Source organism: Trichechus manatus, unplaced genomic scaffold, assembly GCF_000243295.1.
Source record: "Trichechus manatus latirostris isolate Lorelei unplaced genomic scaffold, TriManLat1.0 scaffold00144, whole genome shotgun sequence".
Taxonomy (NCBI): domain Eukaryota; kingdom Metazoa; phylum Chordata; class Mammalia; order Sirenia; family Trichechidae; genus Trichechus; species Trichechus manatus.
The window spans coordinates 1,021,625-1,045,550 of NW_004444080.1; the positions used below are offsets into that span (position 1 = coordinate 1,021,625).

The 23,926-nt window shown below is 34.3% G+C and overlaps 1 protein-coding gene across 5 annotated transcripts in view; it reads left to right on the plus strand.

Moving 5' to 3' along the window:
* Positions 1 to 23,926, plus strand: part of AGL (amylo-alpha-1, 6-glucosidase, 4-alpha-glucanotransferase) — a 93,187-nt gene that overhangs the window by 51,663 nt on the left and 17,598 nt on the right. For all 5 annotated transcript variants that reach the window (XM_023739982.1, XM_023739979.1, XM_004385714.3 and 2 more), the window contains 16 exons: positions 601 to 788; positions 2,784 to 2,907; positions 3,469 to 3,632; positions 3,909 to 4,010; positions 4,127 to 4,282; positions 4,383 to 4,533; positions 8,359 to 8,483; positions 8,568 to 8,680; positions 8,798 to 8,932; positions 12,193 to 12,323; positions 15,491 to 15,627; positions 15,876 to 16,009; positions 16,712 to 16,887; positions 19,320 to 19,422; positions 20,347 to 20,572; positions 22,206 to 22,317. In XM_023739982.1, coding sequence (XP_023595750.1) covers positions 601 to 788; positions 2,784 to 2,907; positions 3,469 to 3,632; positions 3,909 to 4,010; positions 4,127 to 4,282; positions 4,383 to 4,533; positions 8,359 to 8,483; positions 8,568 to 8,680; positions 8,798 to 8,932; positions 12,193 to 12,323; positions 15,491 to 15,627; positions 15,876 to 16,009; positions 16,712 to 16,887; positions 19,320 to 19,422; positions 20,347 to 20,572; positions 22,206 to 22,317 — 2,277 coding nt within the window. The remainder of the gene's footprint in view (positions 1 to 600; positions 789 to 2,783; positions 2,908 to 3,468; positions 3,633 to 3,908; positions 4,011 to 4,126; positions 4,283 to 4,382; positions 4,534 to 8,358; positions 8,484 to 8,567; positions 8,681 to 8,797; positions 8,933 to 12,192; positions 12,324 to 15,490; positions 15,628 to 15,875; positions 16,010 to 16,711; positions 16,888 to 19,319; positions 19,423 to 20,346; positions 20,573 to 22,205; positions 22,318 to 23,926) is intronic.

A 23,926-nucleotide genomic window follows, 5' to 3' on the forward strand; every position in this document is an offset into this window, starting at 1 on the left:
TTTTTTTAAATATAACTGGGTTTAAATATGCCCTCTCCTTTCTAGCTATTTTAAATGAAAAAAGCTGTCCTGCTGTATGCCATGGATTGAATATAACCTATGGCAAAAAATGGGTAGAAAGATGGGAATGGAGTTTTAAAGGTTTTTGACAGCCCTCGTGGCAGAGCAGTTAAATGCTCGGCTTCTAACTGAAAGGTCGGCAGTTCAAATCCACCAGCCGCTCCTTTGAAATCCTATAGGGGCAGTTCTACTCTGTCCTATAGGGTCACTATGAGTCGGAATAGACTCAAGGAGGCAGGGTTTTTTGTTTGTTTTATAGTTTTTAAAGAGCCTGTGATATTATTACTATTTTCCGTTTAAAAACTACTTGTAGTTTTGAAATTGAGCACATACTTTTAGAATTTTCCCAAAATAGGTATGAGATATAAGTTAATGTTAATTTTTTAAAACTTTATCCCATACCATTTTAGATATAATTTTAACCGATGTATAGTTTGTGGGAGAAATAATCCATGTGATTTTTTAAATGACAGTATTTCTTCGAAGTAATCGTTTTTATTTATTTCTTGAACCACTGACAGCAAGCTTCTTTCTTAACAGGTTCAGACGTATACCTAAGGAGAGAACTTATATGCTGGGGAGACAGTGTTAAATTACGCTATGGGAATAAACCAGAGGACTGTCCTTATCTCTGGGCACATATGAAAAAATACACTGAAATAGCTGCAACTTACTTCCAGGGACTACGTCTTGATAACTGCCACTCAACACCTCTTCGTGTAGCTGAGGTACAGAAAAACAACTCATCTACATTACAAAAAGAAATTCAGTATTCTTTTCTAGCTTTCCTTAAGTATGCAGATAATGTTTCCTTTTGCTTGTTGGACACCACTTCAAGCCTTACTTTGGTTAGTTGATTTGGGAGTAGTGTTGAACCACTTTTGCATAATTCTAGTGGAATCTTTTGCTACAGCTGTGTAACACAAAAAACCAAACCCATTGCTATCGAGCTGATTCCGACTCATAGTGACCCTGTAGGACAGAGTGGAACTGCCCCATAGGCTTTCTAAGGAGCAGCTGGTGGATTTGAACTGCCAACCTTTCGGTTAGCAGCCATAGCGCTTAATTGTGCCATCAGGGCTCTGATGCAGCTGTATGGAATACCCAAAAACCAAAACCCACTGCTGTTGAATCAATTTTGACTCATAGTGATCCTATAGGACAGAGTAGAACTGCCCCATAGGGTTTCCAAGGCTGTAATCTTAACAGAAGCAGACTGCTACATCTTTCTCCCATGGAGCAGCTGATGGGTTCAAACCGCTGACCTTTTGGTTAGCAGCCAAGCACTTTAACCAGTGCGCCACCAGGGCTCCTTGTAGGTAATAGTGAGCTATAAAATGCTTAATAAGATAACATTTTAAGTTTAATTTAGGAAAGTAGACCGTATTGTCTCCAATGATAATATATCACAACCATATTGCCTTTTGATATATAAAGTATTAATTTTTTTATTCTTACTATATTTAGGTTGCTTTCAATATGTTACTAGCAACGCTGAAGTTGAGTAGCATATTACATATTATAATGATTATTTAAACACTAGCATTAAGGCATATTGAAGCTAATTTAGCCTCACTGATGCAATTTTTCATTAATTGTTAAGAATATAAATATAAACATAAATATTGTCTGTATGTACTTCTTTGGGCTTTTTACAGCAATTTTTGAGCCATACCAACATTCATAGCATTATTGTCTATCTAAGATAGCTTTGTAAATACATAAACAGAATTTTCATCCAGTTCATGAAATCTTTGATAGCTTCCTGGTGACAACTTAGTGTTCCTTGGAAATGTGTGTTTATCTGGAAATATCTATTTCTGTAATCTTAAAGCAGTATTTATAATGTATAATTAGGTTTCGTGTCCTGTGGTGAAGATCTGATTTGATTTGAAGGGATTTAGTGAACATTATTAATTAAAGTGGTAGAACATTGTTTAGCACCGAAAAATGCCAGGTTTTTTGTTTGTTTGTGTTTTTAGCATGCCTTTAACAACAGTAAAGACTATACATACTTTTAAGATTATTATAACATTATGGCAAAACAGAATTTAAAGCTAAATTTGCTTAATTTTGTTACAAAATCCTCAATGATTTTACTTGTCAGCTGATAGAATTTAGGTATTTTATTAACCCTTTGAACTGATCTGATTTTTGGTTATAGGTCAGTATTTTCTGATGTCAGCTGGATAGTTAGCACCATAGTAGTTTAGAAGTTTATTACAATCTATAGGAAGTACTGGCTTCGTTCAGATCAGTCAGACCTAATCTTTGCAGTAGCTGAATGCTTCACCTGCAGGGACTTTATTAATAATGATTTAGTCAACTGCCTGAAAATTAACAGTCTGGTTAAAGGTATTAAAAACAAACAAACAAAAAAACAGTGGGGAAAGCCTGGCAAAATTGCTGTTATGATTTACTTTTTTTAATGTGACACTAACATTTTTCTTCTTCCTTTTCCCCTCTTTGTGTTCCTTTATCTTTGTAAAATCTAATCTTCCCTTTTGACTGTTTTATTCTCTTCATTAATTCTCTTGAGTGTGTGTGTTGGTCTGTTTGATGTTTCTTACATATTCTCAATAAAATTTTTTTTGGAAATTCTTTTTGAATTTCCACTCTGCTGCATGATTTTTTCCTATATCAAATCCATGCCTAGCCTTGCCTTTTTTCCCCCTTTTCTTGCTTTTCCCTTTCTGCTACATTTGTGACTGTGCTTTTTGCAGTACATGTTGGATGCTGCTAGGAAATTGCAACCCAATTTATATGTAGTAGCCGAACTGTTCACAGGAAGTGAAGACCTGGACAATATCTTTGTTACCAGACTGGGCATTAGTTCCTTAATAAGAGGTAGGCTTGTTGAAATGTATTTGTGTCTAAAATTTTAGCTTTTGTTTAAATTGATTAAAAGGCATTTGATAGCTTTATATGTATGTTAAATGATTTTTTAACACCATTACTACTCTCTTAAATGTTCTGTTCCAAATTACCTAAGTAAAAATTTCTACTTTGGGGTAAGATACCTCATCTTAAATTGAAAGACCAGTGGAATGAACTGATGATTCACAAACAAAACGATTTTTCTCTTGAAAATATACCAATCTGTTTTTCATCTCCCACCTGGATATTTGATGTAACCGTTAGATAATTTTCCATAAGTTTTGTATAGCCAAAATCCTAATAACATATGTTATCTCTTACCTACATTAGCCATCTCTCCAGTTAAGTTATAAAGAAATTTTTTTTGTTACTTAAACTGATGAACATTTGTGTAATTTTTTAAAGCAGTTTTGTTGTTGTTTTTATATAATGTTTACATGGCCTTTATTTTGAAAATCAGTCATGATAAGAAATCTCACCTCTTGGACATTAATAGCGGTGATCGTTAAGATATTCTGTTATGCTTTGCAGAGGCAATGAGTGCATATGATAGTCATGAAGAGGGCAGGTTAGTTTACCGATATGGAGGAGAACCTGTTGGATCCTTTGTTCAACCCTGTTTGAGGCCTTTAGTGCCAACTATTGCACATGCCCTGTTTATGGACATTACCCATGACAATGAATGTCCTATTGTGGTAAGCATTGAATCTGTTTCTTGTACTTACTTGTTTTGCTCAACATTTTGATATTTAGTTCTCTAATGTTTAGTGACAATACTATCCACATTCTTCTAAATAGTGTCTTAGATTTATAAGTGATTGTGGTTCGTAGTTTTTAAAATGTTTTGTTACCTGTTTTAAAACAGTGTTACCTTATAGGATGTATTTATGTAATTATTCTTTTACTTCATTGTACTGTAGGATCACTTTGCATTTGAATGAAAGTAATGATTTATTGTTATTGTTTTCTAGCATAGATCAGCATATGATGCTCTTCCAAGTTCCACAATTGTTTCTATGGCGTCTTGTGCTAGTGGAAGTACTAAAGGCTATGATGAATTAGTGCCTCATCAGGTTTGTTTATGTATTGTTTTTTAAAATCCATGTTGCTAACAACTTTGAGCATTTTTTATCAAAAGTTCTCATTGTAATTGAAAATGTATACATAGCTCAATTTTAACTTTGTCTAGATTTCAGTGGTTTCTGAAGAACGGCTTTACACTAAGTGGAATCCTGAAGCATCGCCATCCACCACAGGTGAAGTTAATTTCCAAAGTGGAATTATCGCGGCCCGATGCGCTGTCAATAGACTTCACCAGGAGCTTGGGGCCAAGGGATTTATTCAGGCAAGAAGCTTTTCTAAGTTTATTTCTTAAGGTTCAATTTCAGAGTCTTTACCGTTTGAGTACTAACCTATTTTGTTTTATGTTTCCTAATGTTTTTCAGGTGTATGTGGATCAGGTTGATGAAGACATAGTGGCAGTAACAAGACATTCACCTAGTATCCACCAGTCTGTTGTGGCTGTGTCTAGAACTGCTTTCAGGAATCCCAAGACTTCATTTTACAGCAAGGAAGTGCCTCAAATGTGTATCCCTGGTAATGCGATCTAAAAATTGTTATTGTAATTATATCATTATATTAAATTACACTATATAGTTATTTTAAAAACCCAGAGCAAACCCATTGCTGTCAAGTCAATTCTGACTCATAGCAACCCTATGGGACAGAATAGAACTGCCCCATAGGGTTTCCAGGGAGCAGCTGGTGAATTCGAACTGCTGACCTTTTGGTTAGCTGCCCAACGCTTAACCACTGTGCAACCAGGGCTCAATATTGTTATTCTTAATTGTTATTATATTATATATCATATATTATAACAGTGTAAGTGTGGAGGTAGTTGAGGAAAAATATTAGAAATTTCTGGTAACTTATACTTTTACTGCATGGAACAAAACCTGGATGAACATACTCTCAAATGTTAACATTTTATGAGTTGTATAGTATTTATTAATCCATTCCTTTATTTCTTAATTTGTATAAAATGGACATGTATTTCTTTTATACCCAGGATAATATATATATTATATATATATATATATATATTTATTTATTTACTGATATTCTTATACATACGTGTATATGTGTGTATGCATGTATATATGTATGTATGTGTATATGTGTATATATAAACTAAACTGGAATATAAATAGTTTAACCTAATATTTAAGCTCTTCATAATCCATTCTCATCTACCTTTCTAGCCCTATATCACCCCACTATTTCAGCCAAATAGATAAATTAACTGTTCTCCAAGTAGTCTTACTTAATTATAAAATGCGTCCCTGAGAAATGTGCTTATTAGTGCTTGACTTTTTCTAGCTGTATGTATTTTGTTTCCTTACCTACAGTTATATATCATGAGCTATAGCATAGTATTCTGTGCAGTTAGCAACAGTCCAAGTTTGTTATCGAAACCAACCATACCCATTGCCATCAAGTCAATTCCAACTCCTAGCTACCCTATAGGACAGAGTAGAACTGCCCCATAGGGTTTCCAAGGAGTGGTTCGTGGATTCAAACTGCCGACCTTTGGGTTAGCAGCCAAGCTCCTAACCACTGCGCCACCAAGGCTCCAAGTTTGTTATGGTGGTTACTAATTAGCTGAATAAGAATATTGCCATGTTTTTAAATTATCAACTTACATAGCTTTAGAATTAAATGTTCATTAATTTCTTTAACTGTTTACAAATTTATATTCAGTAATCTTGCCTGTAGGAGCTCAGCTGCTAACCAAAAGGTCGATGGTTTGAACCCACCAGCAGCTCCATGGGAGAAAGATGTGGCAGTCTGCTTCCATAAAGATTGCAGCCTTAGAAACCCTACAGGGCAGTTCTACTCTGTCCTATAGGTTGCTATGAGTCGGAATTAACTCGACGGCAACGGGTTTGGTTTTGGTTTAATCGTGCCTGAGTTTTGCTAAAGTGTACACGTAGTTTTACATTGTTGCGGTTAGTGTGTACAGTATTATCTCAGGTTTTGTTCTGACCACTGATCACTCTTAAAATATGTCCCTTTGTTAATACATTTGTCAAGCCACAAAATTGTGACCTTCATTGTATTAAATGTTTCATAACTTTGTTCTATTTTTAATATTCTTCAGTGTGTGGTAACAGTGTTCTTATTTTGTTCTGAGTATACACTAGGGATAACTTTTTTAAAACTATTTTCTTGCTATATATTTCCAGAAGTAGAATTTCTTTATCTAAGGATACTGTTACTGATTGCCAGATTAATGGCATAAAGCTTAAATTATTTAAATACTTAAGTTGAAGATTTATATATCCTTTTACTCAGCAATTCCCCTCCTAGGTATATATCCAAGAAAGTCTCATGCACTTCCATTAGAAGACATGCACAAGAATAGAGAAAAATTTGAAACAACCTTGATAAAATGAATAAATTTTAGTGTATTTATACAGTGAAATACGATTTGGCAGTTGAAATACAGCATGTATAGCATTATGAATGAATCTAAAAAAAATACCATGTTGACTAACACAAAGCAAGCTGCAGAAGAATATATATAACTTGAATCAATTTTTGTAAAACTTAGAATTATGGAAAATAATACTATATGTGATTTTGGAAAATATACACATGTAATAAAAATGACAGGAGTAATGAACTCCAAACTGTGGATAGTGATTACTTCTGAGGGGGGAAAGAAGGGGTATACAGGGGCTTCAATTGTATTTGTATTTTTATATTTTAACCTAAGTAATGGGACTTGCATTTTTTAAAAAATTATTCTTTTTTTATTTCTGAAATATTCCATTATTTTTTTAAACGTAAGCCTTTCAAGTGAGATTTACTTTTTCTTTCCTCAAAATTAGGAAGGCTAAATTTTTCCCCATGGCTAAACCATTATTGCTTGTTAAGACCTCATTTCAAAAAAAAACTGTTAATTAAGTTGTGATTTAAAAAGGAAAAAAGCATTATGTGAAAAATGCATCTTCTGCAGAATTATGTACTTTCAGACTTTGGTGTTTTTTTAAAAAATGCATTCTGTTGAGTCAATTCTGACTCATAGCAACGCTGTAGGACAGAGTAGAACTGCCCCATAGGCTTTCTACGGACTGGCTGGTAGATTCGAACTGCCGGCCAACCTTTTGGTTAGCAGCTGTAGCTCTTAATCACTGCGCCACCAGGGCTCCGCTTTTTAAAAAAGTTAACTGATATTTTATTTTCAGCTTTACCCGTTGCCGTAGGGTCGATTCCAACTCATAGCGACCCTATAGGACAGAGTAGAACTGCCCATAGGTTTTCCAAGGAGCGGCTGGTGGATTACAATTGCAGACATTTTGGTTAGCAGCCAAGTTCTTAACTACTGCGCCACAAGGGTTCCTTATTTTCAGCTTTAAGTAAAGTGATTTAAAAGCCCTTTAAACCCATTGTTGTCAAGTTGCTTCCAACTCATAGCGGCCCTGTAGGACACAGTAGAGCTGTCCCATACGGTTTTTAAGGCTGTAAATTTTTTTTTATATATATATATTTTATTGTACTTCAGGTGAAGGCTTACAGAACAAATAGTTTCTCCTGAAACAGTAGTACACATGTTGTTTTATGACATTGGTTAACAACCCCACAGCATATTAACCCTCTAACTTCTCAACTCTTTTTTTTTTGGTGAAAATACACATAGCCAAAGATACACCGTTTCAGAATTTCTACGTACACAGTTCAGTGACATTGACTACGCTCTTCCAATTGTGCTGTTATTCTCACTTAAGATGAAGGCTTACAGAACAAAATAGTTTCTCATTTAACGGTTACTACAAATGTTGCCCTATGACAGTGGTTAACAATCTCACAACACATCAACAATATCCTTACTCAACCTTGGGCTCCCTATCACCAGCTTCCTTGTCCCCTTCTGCCTTCTGGCCCTTGTCACTGGACTCCTGTACCTCATTAGTCTCATTTGGTTTTACGGGGCTGTCCACTCCCAGGCTGAACAGTGAACCTCGGAGGTAACTTCACCACTGAGCTAAAAGGGTGTCTGGGGGCCATACTCTCGAGGTTTCTCCAGTCTCCTTTAGGCCAGTAAATCTGGTCTTTTTTTTGTGAGTTAGAATTATGCTCTACATCCTTCTCCAGCTCTGTCCAGAACCCTCTGTTGTGATCCTGGTCAGAGCAGTCAGTGGTGGTAGCCGGGCACCATTAAGGCTGTAAATTTTTACGGAAGCAGACTGCCACATCTTTCTCCCAACAGAGCGGCTGGTGGGTTTGAACGGCCGACCTTTTGGTTAGCAATTGAGCACTTAACCGCTGCACCACCAGAGCTCCTTAAAAGCCCTTTAGCAATTCCTAATTTTTGATGGTTTCATATGAAATTTTGTTCTAATTTTTATATATTCCTAGGCAAAATTGAAGAAGTAGTTCTTGAAGCTAGAACTATTGAGAGAAATACAAAACCTTATAGGAAGGATGAGAATTCAATCAATGGAATGCCAAATATCACAGTAGAAATTAGAGAACATATTCAGGTATTTGGAGCTCTCATCTTACTATATCTAATATTCTAAGGATATTAGAATTATTTGTTGAATCATTTTATTTTGTTTTTCAAGCTTAGTGAAAGTAAAATTGTTAAACAAGCTGGAGTTACCAAAAAAGGACCCAATGAATATATTCAGGAAATAGAATTTGAAAACTTGTCTCCAGGAAGTATTATTGTATTCAGGTATGTTAATTAGAGTTTAAACTGTTGACTTTACTTACATTTAAAATGGTTTGCTCATCCTGCTAATTTTAAATAAATTACTCCTAGAAATTAACCATTTTGTCTTAACGTTTTCAGAGTGAGCCTTGACCCACATGCACAAGTTGCTGTTGGAATTCTTCGAAATCATCTGATACAATTCAGTTCTCACTTTAAAGCTGGGAGCTTTGCTGTGGACAGCTCAGATCCTATATTAAAAATACCTTTTGCTTCGTAAGTATGCATTATTTTATAGAGATTTCTCACTCTTAATAACTGTTAAGTTACCACTGTCCTGATTTGAGCTTCTGAAAGGTCACAGCCTTGAAAACCCTGTGGAATACAGTTCTACTCTCACGCACATGGGATCTCCATGAGTTGGAATCGACTGAACGACAGCTGTTTGGTTTCATATCAACTCAGTGTGGCCCATAGACTAGCAGCATCAGCATCACCTATTTTTAACAACTTGCACTGTTGCTTTCTCTTTTGTATGTATGCTCACATGCATGTTCTCTCTTTCTCTTTATAGATATATATATGTAATCACACATACATACACACATACGTGCATATGTGTAAACCAGAAACCAAACCCATTGCCATCGAGTCGGTTCCGACTCCTAGCGACCCTATATGACAGAGTAGAACTGCCCCATAGAGTTTCCAAGGAGCAGCTGGTGGATACAAACTGCCAACCTTTTGGTTAGCCGCCAAATGCTTAACCACTGCACCACCAGGGCTCCATGCATATGTATAGACACATATATATATACATCTGTCTGTCTATATACACTTAAACACACACACTCTTTTTTCCTGAACTATATGAAACTTAAGTTACTACATACATCATACCTCTTATGACATTTTTTTTATTGTCAACATATTCTATTATATGGGTATACCATAATTTAGTTACTCAATCTCCATTTTCAGACATCTAGATTGCTTCTAGTTATTCCATATTATGTATGTCTTTGTACATTATTGCATAAATCCTTAATTATTCCCTTACTAATTATTCCCTTACTAGATAGTACTGCCTGGTACCAAAGAGTATGGGTTTTGAAGTTTAGACCGGGATTTCAACTTCACCACTGTCAGTATGTTCTTGAACAAGTTATTTAGACTTTCTTCATCTGAGTTTCCCTATCTGTAAAATAGGGCTTATAATAATATTTACCTCTGGGTTTTGTAAGAATTGAATAGGATAATTGATATGAAACACTGAACAAAATGCCTGGCACGTAGGAAGAGCTCAGTATGTGCTTACTATCATTAGTACTAGGAGCAATATCCAGAAATGGAATTGCTGGGTTAGAATAGATGCATATGTTTGAGGCTTTTATTATACACTGCCAGATTTCCTCAGGAAAGGCTATAATGTTCTCAGCTCTACGTGAGAGTGTCCATTTCTCCACATCAATAACCAATACTGAGTACATATTATTATAATGTAGTGTTTAAGAGTATAGAGTATGGAACCAGACTACCTGGTTTTGAATCCTGATTGAGACTCTTGTAGCTGTAAGAAATAAGACCTTGGGTAAGTTACTTAATGGATGTAATTATAGTGCCTCCCTTATACAGTTGTGAGGATTTTTTATTTAAAACAGTGCTTGACACAAGTGATCAATGTTCTTGTTGTTGTTAGGTGCCATTGAGTCAATCCAACTCATAGTGACCCTATGTACAACAGAACGAAATACTACCCAGTCTTAACCATCCTCACAGTCATTGCTGTGCTTGAGCCCCTTGTTGCAGCTACTGTGTCAATCCATTTCATTGAGGGTCTTCCTTTTTTTCACTGACCCTCTATTTTATCAAGCATGATGTCCTTATCCAGGGACTGGTCACTCCTAATAACAATAAGTGACCAATAAGTGTTAGCTAATACTAACCATATTGGTAAATATAAAATAACTTGAAATGGCATCTCATTTTAGTTTAATTACTAGTTAAGCTAAGTGGTTTTTATGGTCATTGGCTATTTGTATTTATTCAGTGAAAGTCATTTTATTTATTTAGCCCATCTTTCTATTATGTTCTATTTTTGTTTTATAAGAGCTTTTCTAGTTAAGGGTATAATTCTTTGTTGTGTGTCACAAATATTTTTCTCATTTGGCATGTAAATCTAACTATTCTGATAGATTGGAGGCTATATTTACTAATTCAAACTAGTAAATTAGTTGCATTCTTTAAAAAATTTGTGATGAACCAGTTTTATATTTCTAGTAATGCTTATAAAATGCACATTCCTCTTCAGACCTACCCAGATTATCTTGGGGTAAAGTCAAGGAATCTGCATTTTAATAAGGTCCCCAGATAATTCCTATACAAGGCATCTGCTTACTACATGTGGGAAAATATCTCCCCAGAATAGCACAGGGACTATGGCTGCTGATTGATGTGGTTCAGTCAGGCTTGACTCAAACTGAACCTGCAGGTGAAGGTTCTGCACCTGTGAGGATGGAGGCTTGCAGAAACAGGGAACAAGGCACAGACTGACAATGATTTTTTAAGGTGAAATTAAAAGAGAAAGAAGGAAATACATTACAAAGAATATGTGTTCACATAAAATGGCAGTTGTATAAAATGAAATTACCTGAGCAGCTAGACATGAAAGACAAAGGAAAATACATTTTCAGTTGTGTTCAGGTGTGGTCAGTTACACGGTCTCACTATTAACTGAATAAAGGGAGAATCAAGGCCATGATAGTTTGATCCTTCCCCTTGAGATTATCAAGAAGCATCTTTGAGAAAATTCTGTTTTCTTGAATAACCAAACTGAGGGGCAGTTTAACCTTAGGTAAGGAGAAAGGAGAGAAGGGGAAAAGGGGGTATTCAAAGGCAGAGTAACACATGATTTCAAAAGTATGTATACTGTGTGTGTGTGTGTGTGTGTGTGTGTGTGTGTGTGTGCGCGCACATGTGTGTACACACTGTGAATTTAGATTATCCCTTTATGGTCCTTTAATAAGTATTTTGAGTTTAAGATAACTAGCATAAAGAGTTCTTGACATCTCACATAAGAGCATGTAAAAGGGGGAAAACTAGGTCAAAACTAGAACGATAAAAAGACAAATTTATAAGATTAAAAGATATAGTAACCAAAATATTTTTTGATGCATTTCTAATAAATAACATTTGGGCACTTAATTATTTCCTTGATTTGGGAGTAATATTACTTCTAATTACATTTTTTAGAAAGTTTTACCCTTTAATTACTCATAATATATGTTGTTTATTAATATATATTATAATGCTAAGTTTCTAAAACATACATTACTAAGGTATTTCCTTGTTATAATTCAGATTTTCTTTTATTTTTATTGACAGCAAGTGAAATTTTAGGGACTTTCTCTTACAGAGATATATGTTAAGATATATGTTTGGAAGAAAAAAATAATGAAAATATTAATAACATTCACATACTTTACATTTGGACTTTAGTATATTTAACCAGTTGCCTTCACTTTTTCAATTCTTAGTATTGCCTCTAAATTAACTTTGGCTGAGCTAAATCAGATACTTTACCGATGTGAATCAGAAGAACAAGAAGATGGTGGAGGGTGTTATGACATACCAAAATGGTCATCCCTTAAATATGCAGGTCTTCAAGGTAAGCAAATATAAGGATAATTAAGCTTTTTGTTTTTGTTTTAGGGTCATAGGATGTCTTTTTTATAGAAGTAAGAGCGTGGGCTCAGAGTTCAACTGCCGGGGACAGATTACGGCTCTGCTGCCTACTCACCAGTTGACCTTTGACACATAACTTTATCGCTCAGTGCCCCAATTTCTGCATCTATAAAATGTGAATAATTAATAAGGCTTTTGTAGGGATTAAATTATATAATTCATGTAAAACACTAGAAAAAGAATGTCACAAAAAGTAACCTGTCAGTAAATGTTACCTAGAACTACTAGTTACTTATCATTCCTTAAGGTCATTTATAGCTCTTTAAATATACTTTGACCTTAATGTTTCTTCACCTGGTTTATTATATAACAAGAAACAGAATAGGCTTATTTGGGCCCCAAATGGGACTAGGCTGTGAATATAATACATTCATCTTCCTTTTTCATCTGGTTGGAAATATTTTATTCTTGGCATATTTGTTTTATCCTACAAAGAGAATTTATAGTAAAATGGTATGTAGCTTGTCATTGTAGGAACTAAATATTTTACTGTCAGTTTAATCCATCTGGTTGGTACTATTTTCTTAGACTTTTATCTAGGAATCTGGTTAATTGCATCTGTATACCTGATTCATATGTTTTCCCACTTATGCCTCCTTTTCAACCTGTTCTTACTTATGCATCTAACCCGTCCTTAAGGGCCAATTCAATTCTTAGTCTTCCTCAAACCCTTCCTTAACTGTTGCTTTTTACAGTAATTTCTCTTCTTCCAGACACCCATTGCATTTATTTACTCTACCTCTTAATTGGTCCTTAGAATATATTGCCTTATTTTGGTAATTCATGTGTGTGTGTGTGAGTGTGTGTGTGAATATTTCTCATTGTGGTTAAGAGACAGGCTTTAGAACCAGATTCCCTGGGTTACACTGATTAACTATATAACCTTGGTATAGTTAACTGTCTATGCCTAAATTTTCTCATCTGTAAAATAGGAATAATAATAGTACCTACCTCAAAAGAATTACATGTAGAGCAATTAGGCGACACTTAGTTCATAGTAAAGGAGCTATGGTAGCCCAGCAGTTAAGCACTAAAAAGGTTGGCAGTTTGAACCCACCCAGCAGCTCCACAGGAGAAAGACCTGGCAATCTGCTCCTGTAAAGATTGTAGCCAGGAAAACCCTTTCTAGATGGACAGTTGTACTCTGTCACATGGGGTCACTATGAGTCGAAATTGACTCAATGACACCTAACAACAACAGTTCATAGTAAGTACTCAATAATTGTTAACTATAAAACTCCACTAAGTAGATGGTAAATTTCTTAAGAAGAATGTGTCCTTTTTTTTTTGGTTCTTGTTTTTTAGTAATAAGTTCTCAGTAAATGCTCAATATTTTTTATTTTCTTGTACTTCCTGCATTTTTTCCCTAAAACAGTCTCATTTCCTACACAAAATATTTTGTGTGTAATAAAGGAGTGTATGTTACCGTGTTTAAGCACATATGTACTCTCAGAGGCTGAGCTCCTGCTTGACTAAAAAGACCACACCATTGTGAGCTCCTTTTCTGGCCTTTCATCTTCCTTAAAGTTAAGTCTGGTTCTTTCATCAGTTTCCTCTATCCTTCTCATGAATAAGGTTCTATTCATTGTTTCTAAATATAATTGCCCTTACCAGATTTTTTTGTTTGGTTTGGTTTTTTTACTTTATAGCAATCCCTTTTCCCTCTTACAGTTTAATATTTTCAGTAGCCCACAGAATATTTCCAGCAGGCTGTTTATAGTAACCTCAGATTAAATCACCATTAACCACTTCATTGGTTTCTCTCTCCTCTAAACAAAATCCCCCTCCTCTACTTTCCCATTTCTAGTAATACTACATATTCAGTCATGTTGGAATCCAGAAATCCATCTTTGACCTGCTCCTTTCGTCCTTAATATTTCATCTATAATTATGACTTGTGGATTCTTTTTCAGATTCTCTTTAGTGCAGCATATCCTTTTTATTTCCACAGTTATCAGTCCATTCTAGGACTACATCCTTCCTGTCTGCAGAACCACCTAACCAGTTTTCCAGTGTCTTGTTACTCTTCCCACAGATCATTCTGTCCCATAGGTCATGGTCATATCTCTCTCCTAAAACACTGCTTTCATCATGTCATTCCATTATTCAGCAACCTTCAATGAGCAACATTTGCCTTCCCTGAAAATGCTAGAGTGTATATAGAACATTATTTTATACTACTTTATTTTCTAGTGTTTTTATGTAATAAACTTTGCTTCCCAAAAAAAATTACAAGCTCCTTGAGGGAAAGGACTTCATCTTAAGTTAATATGTTTATTTTTTAATTTCTCAAAATATTCTATATACGTAATAAAATTTGTTGCACTCTACCTAAATAAACAAATTTAGTCGAAGTCAGTGAAGCAAGTAGAATTTTTTTTTTAAGGTAGAAAAGAGTACTTTATTGAGTGATGAAAGAAGTACTATTATTATTGAAATAAGAGAATCTGCTGTATATACATAGGGATTCTAATGCTTCCAGTTGAGTATTATTTGACTTTCCCTAATGACTTTCCCTAAAATGAAACTGTAATCGAAATCTTTGTATACAGGATATATCTCCATACATCACTTTGATACTTTATTTAATTCCGAATACTTCCTGTTATATTTCAAAGATTCCTTCCAAAGCAGGCTTTATTCTTATTAGGTGCCCTTGCTCTCTGAAACCAGTTCTATGATCTTCTTAAATCTTGCCTGAATATTAATGAATCCACCATTTTTCAATATGAGAAGATATAAACTTTTAGCAGTTTTCTACCCCTAGATGCCTTAGGGCAGGGAAGTCAGCCCTTTGCCTTTGAATATTATAACATTCAAATCTAAAAGAACAAGACCAGTCTTCTAAAGGTATGATCTTGGACACCTCTACATAGCTCTTGTGAATGAGCTCTTTCAATATGATTTTGTATCCTGCTTCAACTCAGTAATGCCGCTAATCTTCAACCATGCTAAGTGTTGTTGTGGAATATGCAGTCTTTTGTTCACTTTTATACCTCTACGTCATTAGAGCAGACTAGGAGTAGCCTGGGCTATGAGAACAAGTTACCTCTGCCAATAACACAGCATGATATTTCTCTGAATTTTTAGGGTTAATGTCTGTATTGGCAGAAATAAGACCAAAGAATGACTTGGGGCATCCTTTTTGTGATAATTTAAGATCTGGAGATTGGATGATTGACTATGTCAGTAACCGGCTTATTTCACGATCGGGAACTATTGCTGAAGTAAGTAAAGCTGTATTTTAGCCCCCCAAAAATCAAAGGCACAGTAAGAACTATATTGACATGTTACATGTAATGTTTACATTGTCTTCTACTGGACACATTTTCCTCCCTTCTTCATCATCTTTCAGTTCTAATAAATGGAATTCTAGTTGATTACTAGACTAAAATTACATGTTTAAGTCTACCTCTTAAAATATACCTAACCTGTAAACATACCAGGTTAACTTTTTAAAGTATTTTCATGACAGGTTGGTAAATGGTTCCAGGCTATGTTCTTCTACCTGAAGCAGATTCCACGTTACCTTATCCCATGTTACTTCGATGCTATATTAATTGGTGCATACACCACTCTTCTGGATATAGCATGGAAGCAGATGTCAAGGTATGTCTAACAAAACTTGAGTAAATAGGCATGTTTGTGTAGAAACCATATATGGAGTCACTTTACATGTCCTCTTAAAAGACCAAAACATGAGGAATTGTCATAGAATCATAGAGCTTAAAAAGTTTGTCAGTAGATAGTAAATTTATTAACATCCTTTAGTCTGGAGCATATAAAAACAAACTTAGATATTAAAATCTGTCTTATAAAGCCGATGGGAAAATTAAATTGTTTTATAGTATTTGTTTCTATTTATTCACTGACTTAAGTTAATTGATACAATTTTTAGAGTTACATGCCTACTTTTTTTCTGTTTTTTCAACAATTAAAATATATTTTGCTATTAATTATGAACAAAATTTGCCTTAAATAATGACTTCCCCTAAAATGAAACTATAAATCGAAATGTACCAGTGAAGAACCACCAAATTTATCTGGCCATAATTTCAGAAAGAACAAAACTCTAACCCTACCATTGGTTTTACCACAAGCCTCGGATTTAAGGCCAGCTAGAATACTGGGTGAAATAAAAGCAGTTCTAAAATCTAACTACACTGAAAAAATTTTTTTCACTGTTATTACCGTTGTTACACATTTGTGTAGAGAGATGATTTGAAGGGAAGAAACCAAGTAAATAATACTGCTAAAATTATTATATTTCTACAAAAACCAGTATTTTAAATTCCATCACTTTTACTACAGCTTTGTGCAGAATGGGTCAACGTTTGTGAAACACCTTTCGTTGGGTTCAGTTCAGTTGTGTGGAGTAGGAAAATTCCCTTCTCTACCACTTCTTTCACCTTCACTTACGGATGTACCATACAGACTAAATGAGATCACAAAAGAAAAGGAGCAATGTTGTGCTTCTCTAGCTGCAGGTAAGAAATTATTTACAAGGTTAAATGTGTAAGTTAGTATTATTTGAAGGGAAAAAGTTGTTTTAAAATGGGAAAATGATTATCAAAAGAAAAAAACTCATGATGTTATCCAAGATTTTATGTTACTACTTAGTAAAATTTCACTGATATTCCCTAATGAAAAGAATGGAAACCCTGGTGGCGTTGTGGTTAAGTGCTGCGACTGCTAACCGAAAGGTCAGCAGTTAGAATCCACAAAGCACTCCTTGGAAACTCTATGGGGCAGTTCTGTTCTGTCCTGTAGGGTCACTGTGAGTCAGAATCAACTCAATGGCAATGGGTTTTTTTAATGAAAAGAATAGTAGTACTTACTACTTAATTATCAGTGTGCACCAGATGTTTATATGTGTTTTTTATTGTGGCTGGTTAAACCTTTTTTTCAGCTTGTTGCTATTTTTTCTAACTCTTGGCATTTTGTATTTTTCTATCAGATTTTTTTTTATTACTTTTTTTCTATATTTCTTCCCCAATTTTTTAAAATTAACCTGAGCTTGTGATTATCATGAGGTTATGTAAAATTCTTGTACAAGTTACAAAACACAACAAATGTTAGATCGTTTTTATTATGTGAAAGAAGATTGCAATCAAATGCTTTTAAGCATGTTTAGTAAATTGACAGCCTTTCCTGCAAGTGATTTTAAATCTGAATCAAATAACAAATCTAAGGAATAAAAATAGGCTAAAGGACAAGTTTTTGTCTTATTTTTAATAAATTTCAAGCATGTTTCTAGAAAACATTTAGAATTTGAGGCCACAAGTTTAGAACTTTCCAAGCTAAAGAGAAAAATATCAAATTGTACAATGACAGTGATAATGTTGTCTATATGATTTCCTCAGTTTACCCTTAAATTTTCATCTGCCTTTACCAGAAAAAAAGGCATAATAGTAACTAGCAATTAAAAAAAAATTAACTTTTCATTCAGAATGATCATATAAACTGTCTGTGTTTTAATTCTATAATTGTGTTTCAGATTTTCAGTTGACTGTTGGATCTTCTTCTGGTACTTGTCTTTCCCCTTTGAATTCATGCAGGTGCTCATGAAACTGAGCTAGACCATTGTAGGAAAAAAAAAATTATGTGCAGAATTCGATTTTAAGGCCTACTTTTTAGAAGCCTATTACACAAAATAGTAATCTCAACTTTTTGGACTGTGTACTGCTATCTTTAAGTACCCCCAAAATATGTCCATTTATTTGTAAATGATACACTGATATATTAATCTAAGTTATGATACCTAATATATATTAGGTACAGTGTAAAACAAAAGTAGAAACTAAAAGGATTAGATGATAAATAAATATAGATAGAAGTTCTTGTTTTTGCTTCTAGCATTTAAAGGGAGTATTTTATATACTTAAGTCTGGAAGAAAAGCACTCACATTTGCAGATAGTTTTTTGGGAGGTTATTTTAAACCAGTCAGGATGCCTTCCTTTGGTGATAGCATTGCAAAAAACAAAAACAATTACAATTATACTTTTATAATAATTGAGAAGCTAGAAATCACTCAGAAGATTGTGATCTATAAGTTGTATGTTCTTAGAGATCAAAAAGTTAATACAAACATTTTCACATGTCAGTGCTATCAAGATTTTATATTTTGATTTTTTAATAAAGACAGACTGACTGTATTTTAGGACATACCAACTCAGACTTACCCTTGAGTCTATATATACTCGCGTTTTATACTCATCATTATTATTATCATCATCAACCATATATAAATAACACACAAAGTGTTTGGGGAAATTTTGTACCATCATTTTGGAAACCACACAGAAAGAAATGTCTAATATTGCCTCAAGTTCTGATCTTCCTTAAAGGAAGAAAATAATACCTAATCCCCAAGAAAGTGAATAATATCTAATCCCCAAGAAAGTGAAGACCCCATTAAACAGAAACTTAAAATGGTGAAGCACACTTAAGAATTGCCAACATGTTTCTCTTTTATCTTAGTCAAATTATTTTACCTCTCAATTTAGGTTTTAGTTTTAGCCTTTTATTTCATTCTCTCAACATCTATAATGTACCTATGTTATGTTTCTTTATGTATTAAATATATGGTCTGTGGTTTTAATCTTTAAATAGTAATTTATTAAAAGAAAGTTTATCTATGTTTAAACCTCACACATTTAGATCAGCTCAGCTAAGCATCCCTCTCTAATACTGGCTCTTAATCTCTTTTGGGTCACAGATTGTTTTAAGAATCTGATCAGAGTATGTAACCTCATCCCACAAAAATTGACATTAAGTATAGACATGCATTTTGCACATTATTTAAGATTTACAGACTCCCTATAGGTTATCCTTGTACCCCAGGTTTAGAGCAACTGTTCTGTAAGTTTGTTTGTGTTACTAAGATTTATAATATTACTTTGCTGTGTTTTCTGTTAGGCTTACCTCATTTTTCATCTGGTCTTTTCCGCTGCTGGGGAAGGGATACTTTCATTGCTCTTAGAGGTCTGCTGTTGGTTACTGGACGCTATGTAGAGGCCAGGTAGGAGATCTTCTAAAAAGCTGCAATGCAAGTTTATGTCTGTTTTTTATGTACTCTTCAAACTTTCTTATCCATCTGTTCTCAAGAACATTTGGGAGGTATGTTTTCTTTGTTTTTTTTTTTGTTGTTGTTTTTTTTGTTTTTTTTAGTGTTCATTTAATAGGATCATAGAATTTCAAGGGGTAATACAAAATTTTTAAAATCTTTGACATTATTAAGTTCTACTTCTTCAGGTCAGGTTATCTTCAACTTTTGCTGATTTCATTCAATAGAACTAAGATTTTTATAATCGTGTTACTAACATCACTCATTAAATGGTAAAATTCTATGCCTAAATTAAGAACTCATATGAACTTTTAGATGATGTTTGAAAGTCTTACCATTTTTTGTCCTTCTATAATGTGGACATTGCTGGCTGTTTGAGTCCTGTAGAAAGAATTAGTAATCTTTAATTTTCCTCTGTTTGTTGTCAGATGGTATATCCTCCAGTTTTATGTTTTCTGCACTTAAAATGGGGTATGTTCTTATGTCACAATAATATGAGTGAATTTATCTGAGGTAGAAACGAAAAGCTCTATGACAGTGCCACTTAGAGTATGTTCCATAGATCAGCAGGGTCTCCATCATCTGAGAGCTTGTTAGAACTGCCCAATCCAATCCCTAACTTTACAGATGAAAACACTATACCAGAGAGGGTAAGTCATACAGATTGTTAGAGAAAAACCTAGGGCTAGAATCAAGGTTTCTCACTTTTAATTCAATGCTCATTCTGTCATATTGTGATGACTTTCTACATTAAAATATAAAGAAATGAGGGCAGGAGAGAAAATACATTCAATAGTCACTGGAAGTGACTATTTCTGTCTTCAGTTTTTTAAGTGATTGTTTTCATTTCGAATGATTCACTGAATTCTCTTGTTTTAGGAACATCATTTTAGCATTTGCTGGTACCCTGAGACATGGTCTCATTCCTAATCTTCTTGGTGAAGGAATTTATGCCAGATACAACTGCCGGGATGCTGTGTGGTGGTGGCTACAGTGTATTCAGGATTACTGTAAAATGGTTCCAAATGGTACAGACATTCTCAAGTGCCCAGTTTCCAGAATGTATCCTAAAGATGATTCTCTTCCTTTGCCTGCTGGCACACTGGTAAAGATCATTTCTTAAAATAATTTTTTCCTGAAAAAAAATTTTTAGCTTCTTATGTAAAAATAAATATCATTAAGAATCCAAATCTTAAAAATTCTTCAAATAGTATTTATTTAGCATATACTGGTACTGTGAGTTTTTGATTTGGTACTGTGAGTGATTGCAGAGATAAGACTGCTTCTTGCCTAAAGAGCTAGAAACATGGTAGAAGAGATGATGTATACATAAATATGATCATTGTAAGAAAGTGTTTAGAGAGTGATATGTAGTCTCATAAAAGGGAGAGAGAAGACCTGGTAGGTGAGTCTCAGGGAGGACTTCAGAGAGTAACTCAATTTTCACTTAAAGTGAGCCTTGAAAGGTGAGTGGGATTTCAGGAAAGATGGGGGACATTGTGAGGAGACATTAAAGGTGAAAAGAATAACAAAGCCCAGGTGGGTTAAGATGAAGTTTAGGACATACTGCTCAGTCTAGTTTAGCTTTGCATGTAGGGCACCTGCAGGGTTCTGAGAGGTTGTGGAAAGGATGAACGAGGGCGTGGACAGCCTTGACTACCTATCCAGAGAGTTCAGAGTTTCTCTTATGAACAGTGAAGAATGAACAAACATTTTTGAGCATTTTTCCCAGTCAAGCATGTATAATAATTTTGTACTTCTGCCAGTTTTGGTGTGCCTTTATGTTACAGTTTGTTTGGTATATGACTGTGTGGGAACTGTAAATTACTTCAGGACTAACATATATTTGTGTTCTCATGATTTTATCGTGAAGTACTGAAAGAACATTTGTCCCAAAAAATGGTCTTTAGAAATATTCACCCATCTTCTATTGTTGACCAACACATTTCAGTTATCTGAATATAGGCTCCTGTTTTTAAGCAGGTATTTATTTTGCACATGACTGTTTTCTCTTTGTTCAAAAAATTTTTACACAGCATTGTAGAGAAGCTTCATGACTTTTATAATTACTAATCGAATTTTTATGAGATTGACTTTTGGTTTTCTGCAGGTTTTTTTTTTTAATGAAGCATAATAAACATATAAGAACTCTAAACGTTTGTTTCTATGTAACATTCTTTACCTATTTTTAAAAATATAGTTATTTCAGATATTTCCCAGTATATCATCCTGAGTATCACATTTACTATTTTTATGGGTAAAGAAAATGACTTATGGACTCTGTATTCACTGGGGATATTTTCCAAAGTCATCATAAATCCCCAAATCTGAGAGTACCATTTTAGCATGTAATTATCCCAATTACCTATGTATGCAGATGAGTAAGAACAACAATGCCAATTTAAATTTCAGGTAGTGGGTGACAAGCTAGGTTCATTTACTAGCTGATCAATTCACTTTAATGGCAACTATGCAAGCTCAGAAAATTCATTTTCATACCTCAGCAAAATTACAAATTATTTCATGTCACAGACAGAACTATAAATGTTAAATACTCATATGCCAAAGGTTGACTGTATTCTATGACTTACAGGAGCTGCTTCTTTCCCTGGCCCCATCCCTGATCCTCATTTCTTCCTCCAAAAGAAAATATTTGTTTTCACATAACTTGTAGGATTTTGGAGAACATAAGAAAAATGTGGTTTATAACAGAGTAACCTGCATTATGTCTCAAACAGGATCAGCCATTGTTTGAAGTAATCCAGGAAGCTATGCAAAGACACCTGCAGGGCATAGAGTTCCGAGAAAGAAACGCTGGTCCACAGATAGATCGAAACATGAAGGATGAAGGTACGCAACTTTAGCTACGTAGTAAAGATTTACTGGCGAGGTGAAATTACACTTTATAATCGTTCATTCATTTGACAAATATTTATTTGTGTGTGAAACCTCAGGATACACCAATAAAAAAGGTTAACACAGTTCCTCATCTCACCTAGTCTAATTTTTGTTTTTAGAGGAAAGATAAGTTTTTTTTATATCATTTATATCTTTTATCAACCAGTTTGAAAGAATTTCAGTGGTTACATTTATAATCATAATAATAATTTTCATTAATTGAATACTAGGCATTGTGCCAACTGCTCTGCCTATGTTATTCCCATTTAACACTCCCAAGAATTGAAGCAGAGGAGCTTGCCTGGAGTCATACAGCTACTAAGAGGCAGACCTAGGATTGGATCTGTGGTCGGTCTGTCTCAGGGGCCTAGACTCTTATAAAATACTTTTTTAAAAAACGTTTATTTGTATATAAAGTTAAAATTGATATACTCTTTTTTTCCGTAACTAGTAAGTTTCAATATTTTATTAAAATAGGATATCAACCACTGTTAACTAAGAATATGTTACTATTGTCATTCCCTCCCCACCAGAATACGCAGCACGACAGAGAGATATACTTTTTAAACCTCTTGAGTTAAGCATGTTCCTCATCTTACGGCACTATCATCACTAGCCAATGCAAGGCTATTAATAATTTTATTTCATTTTATTGCTCATTCACCTCACAGAGCCATTCCAGTGGGTTTGTTGTTTATTTATTTATTTATTTATTTATTTATTTATTCTCTCATAAAACGTATTGCTTTATGTATATATTTTTTAACTTTTTAATTTTAGAAGAATTAGAGAAGAGAAAAAAAAGAATTAGAGACTCATACGCAGTTTCAAAAATGATACATGGAGTCCCATGAACCCTTCACCCAACTTCCCCCAATGGGGACGTATTTTATAACTGTAGTACAATATCAAGATCAGGAAAAGGACATTGGTATGCTACCGTCCGGCTGCTAACCAAAAGGTCGGCAGTTTGAATCCACCAGCTGCTCCTTGGAAACCCTATGGGGCAGTTCTGCTCTGTCCTATAAGGTCGCTATGAGTCGAAATTGACAGCAACAGGATTATAGCTTCACATAACCACCACACTTAATCAAGATATTGAATTGTTCCATTACCACAAAAGAACTCCCTTGTGATACTCCTTTATAGTTACACCCATCTCCTCCACCCCATTCCTGGTCTCTGGCAACTACTAATCTGTTCTGCATTTCCATAGAACAGATTGTCATTTTGAGACTGTTATATAAATGGAATCATACAATATGCAATCTTTGCAGTTTTTTTTCACTAAGCGTAATGCCCTTGAAAGCCATCCACGTTACTGCATGTATCGATGGTTTGTTCTTTTTTATTACTGAGTAGTACTCCATTTTATGAATGTGCTAAAGTTATTTAATCATTCATCCATTGAAGGACATTTGGGTTATTTCCATTTTTTGGCTAAAAAATATAAAGCTATTATGAATGTTCATGTACAAGTTTTTGTATGAGCATAGATTTTGCTTTCTCTGGGATAAATGTCAGGATCATATGGTAAATACATGTTCTGTTTTTTTTTTTT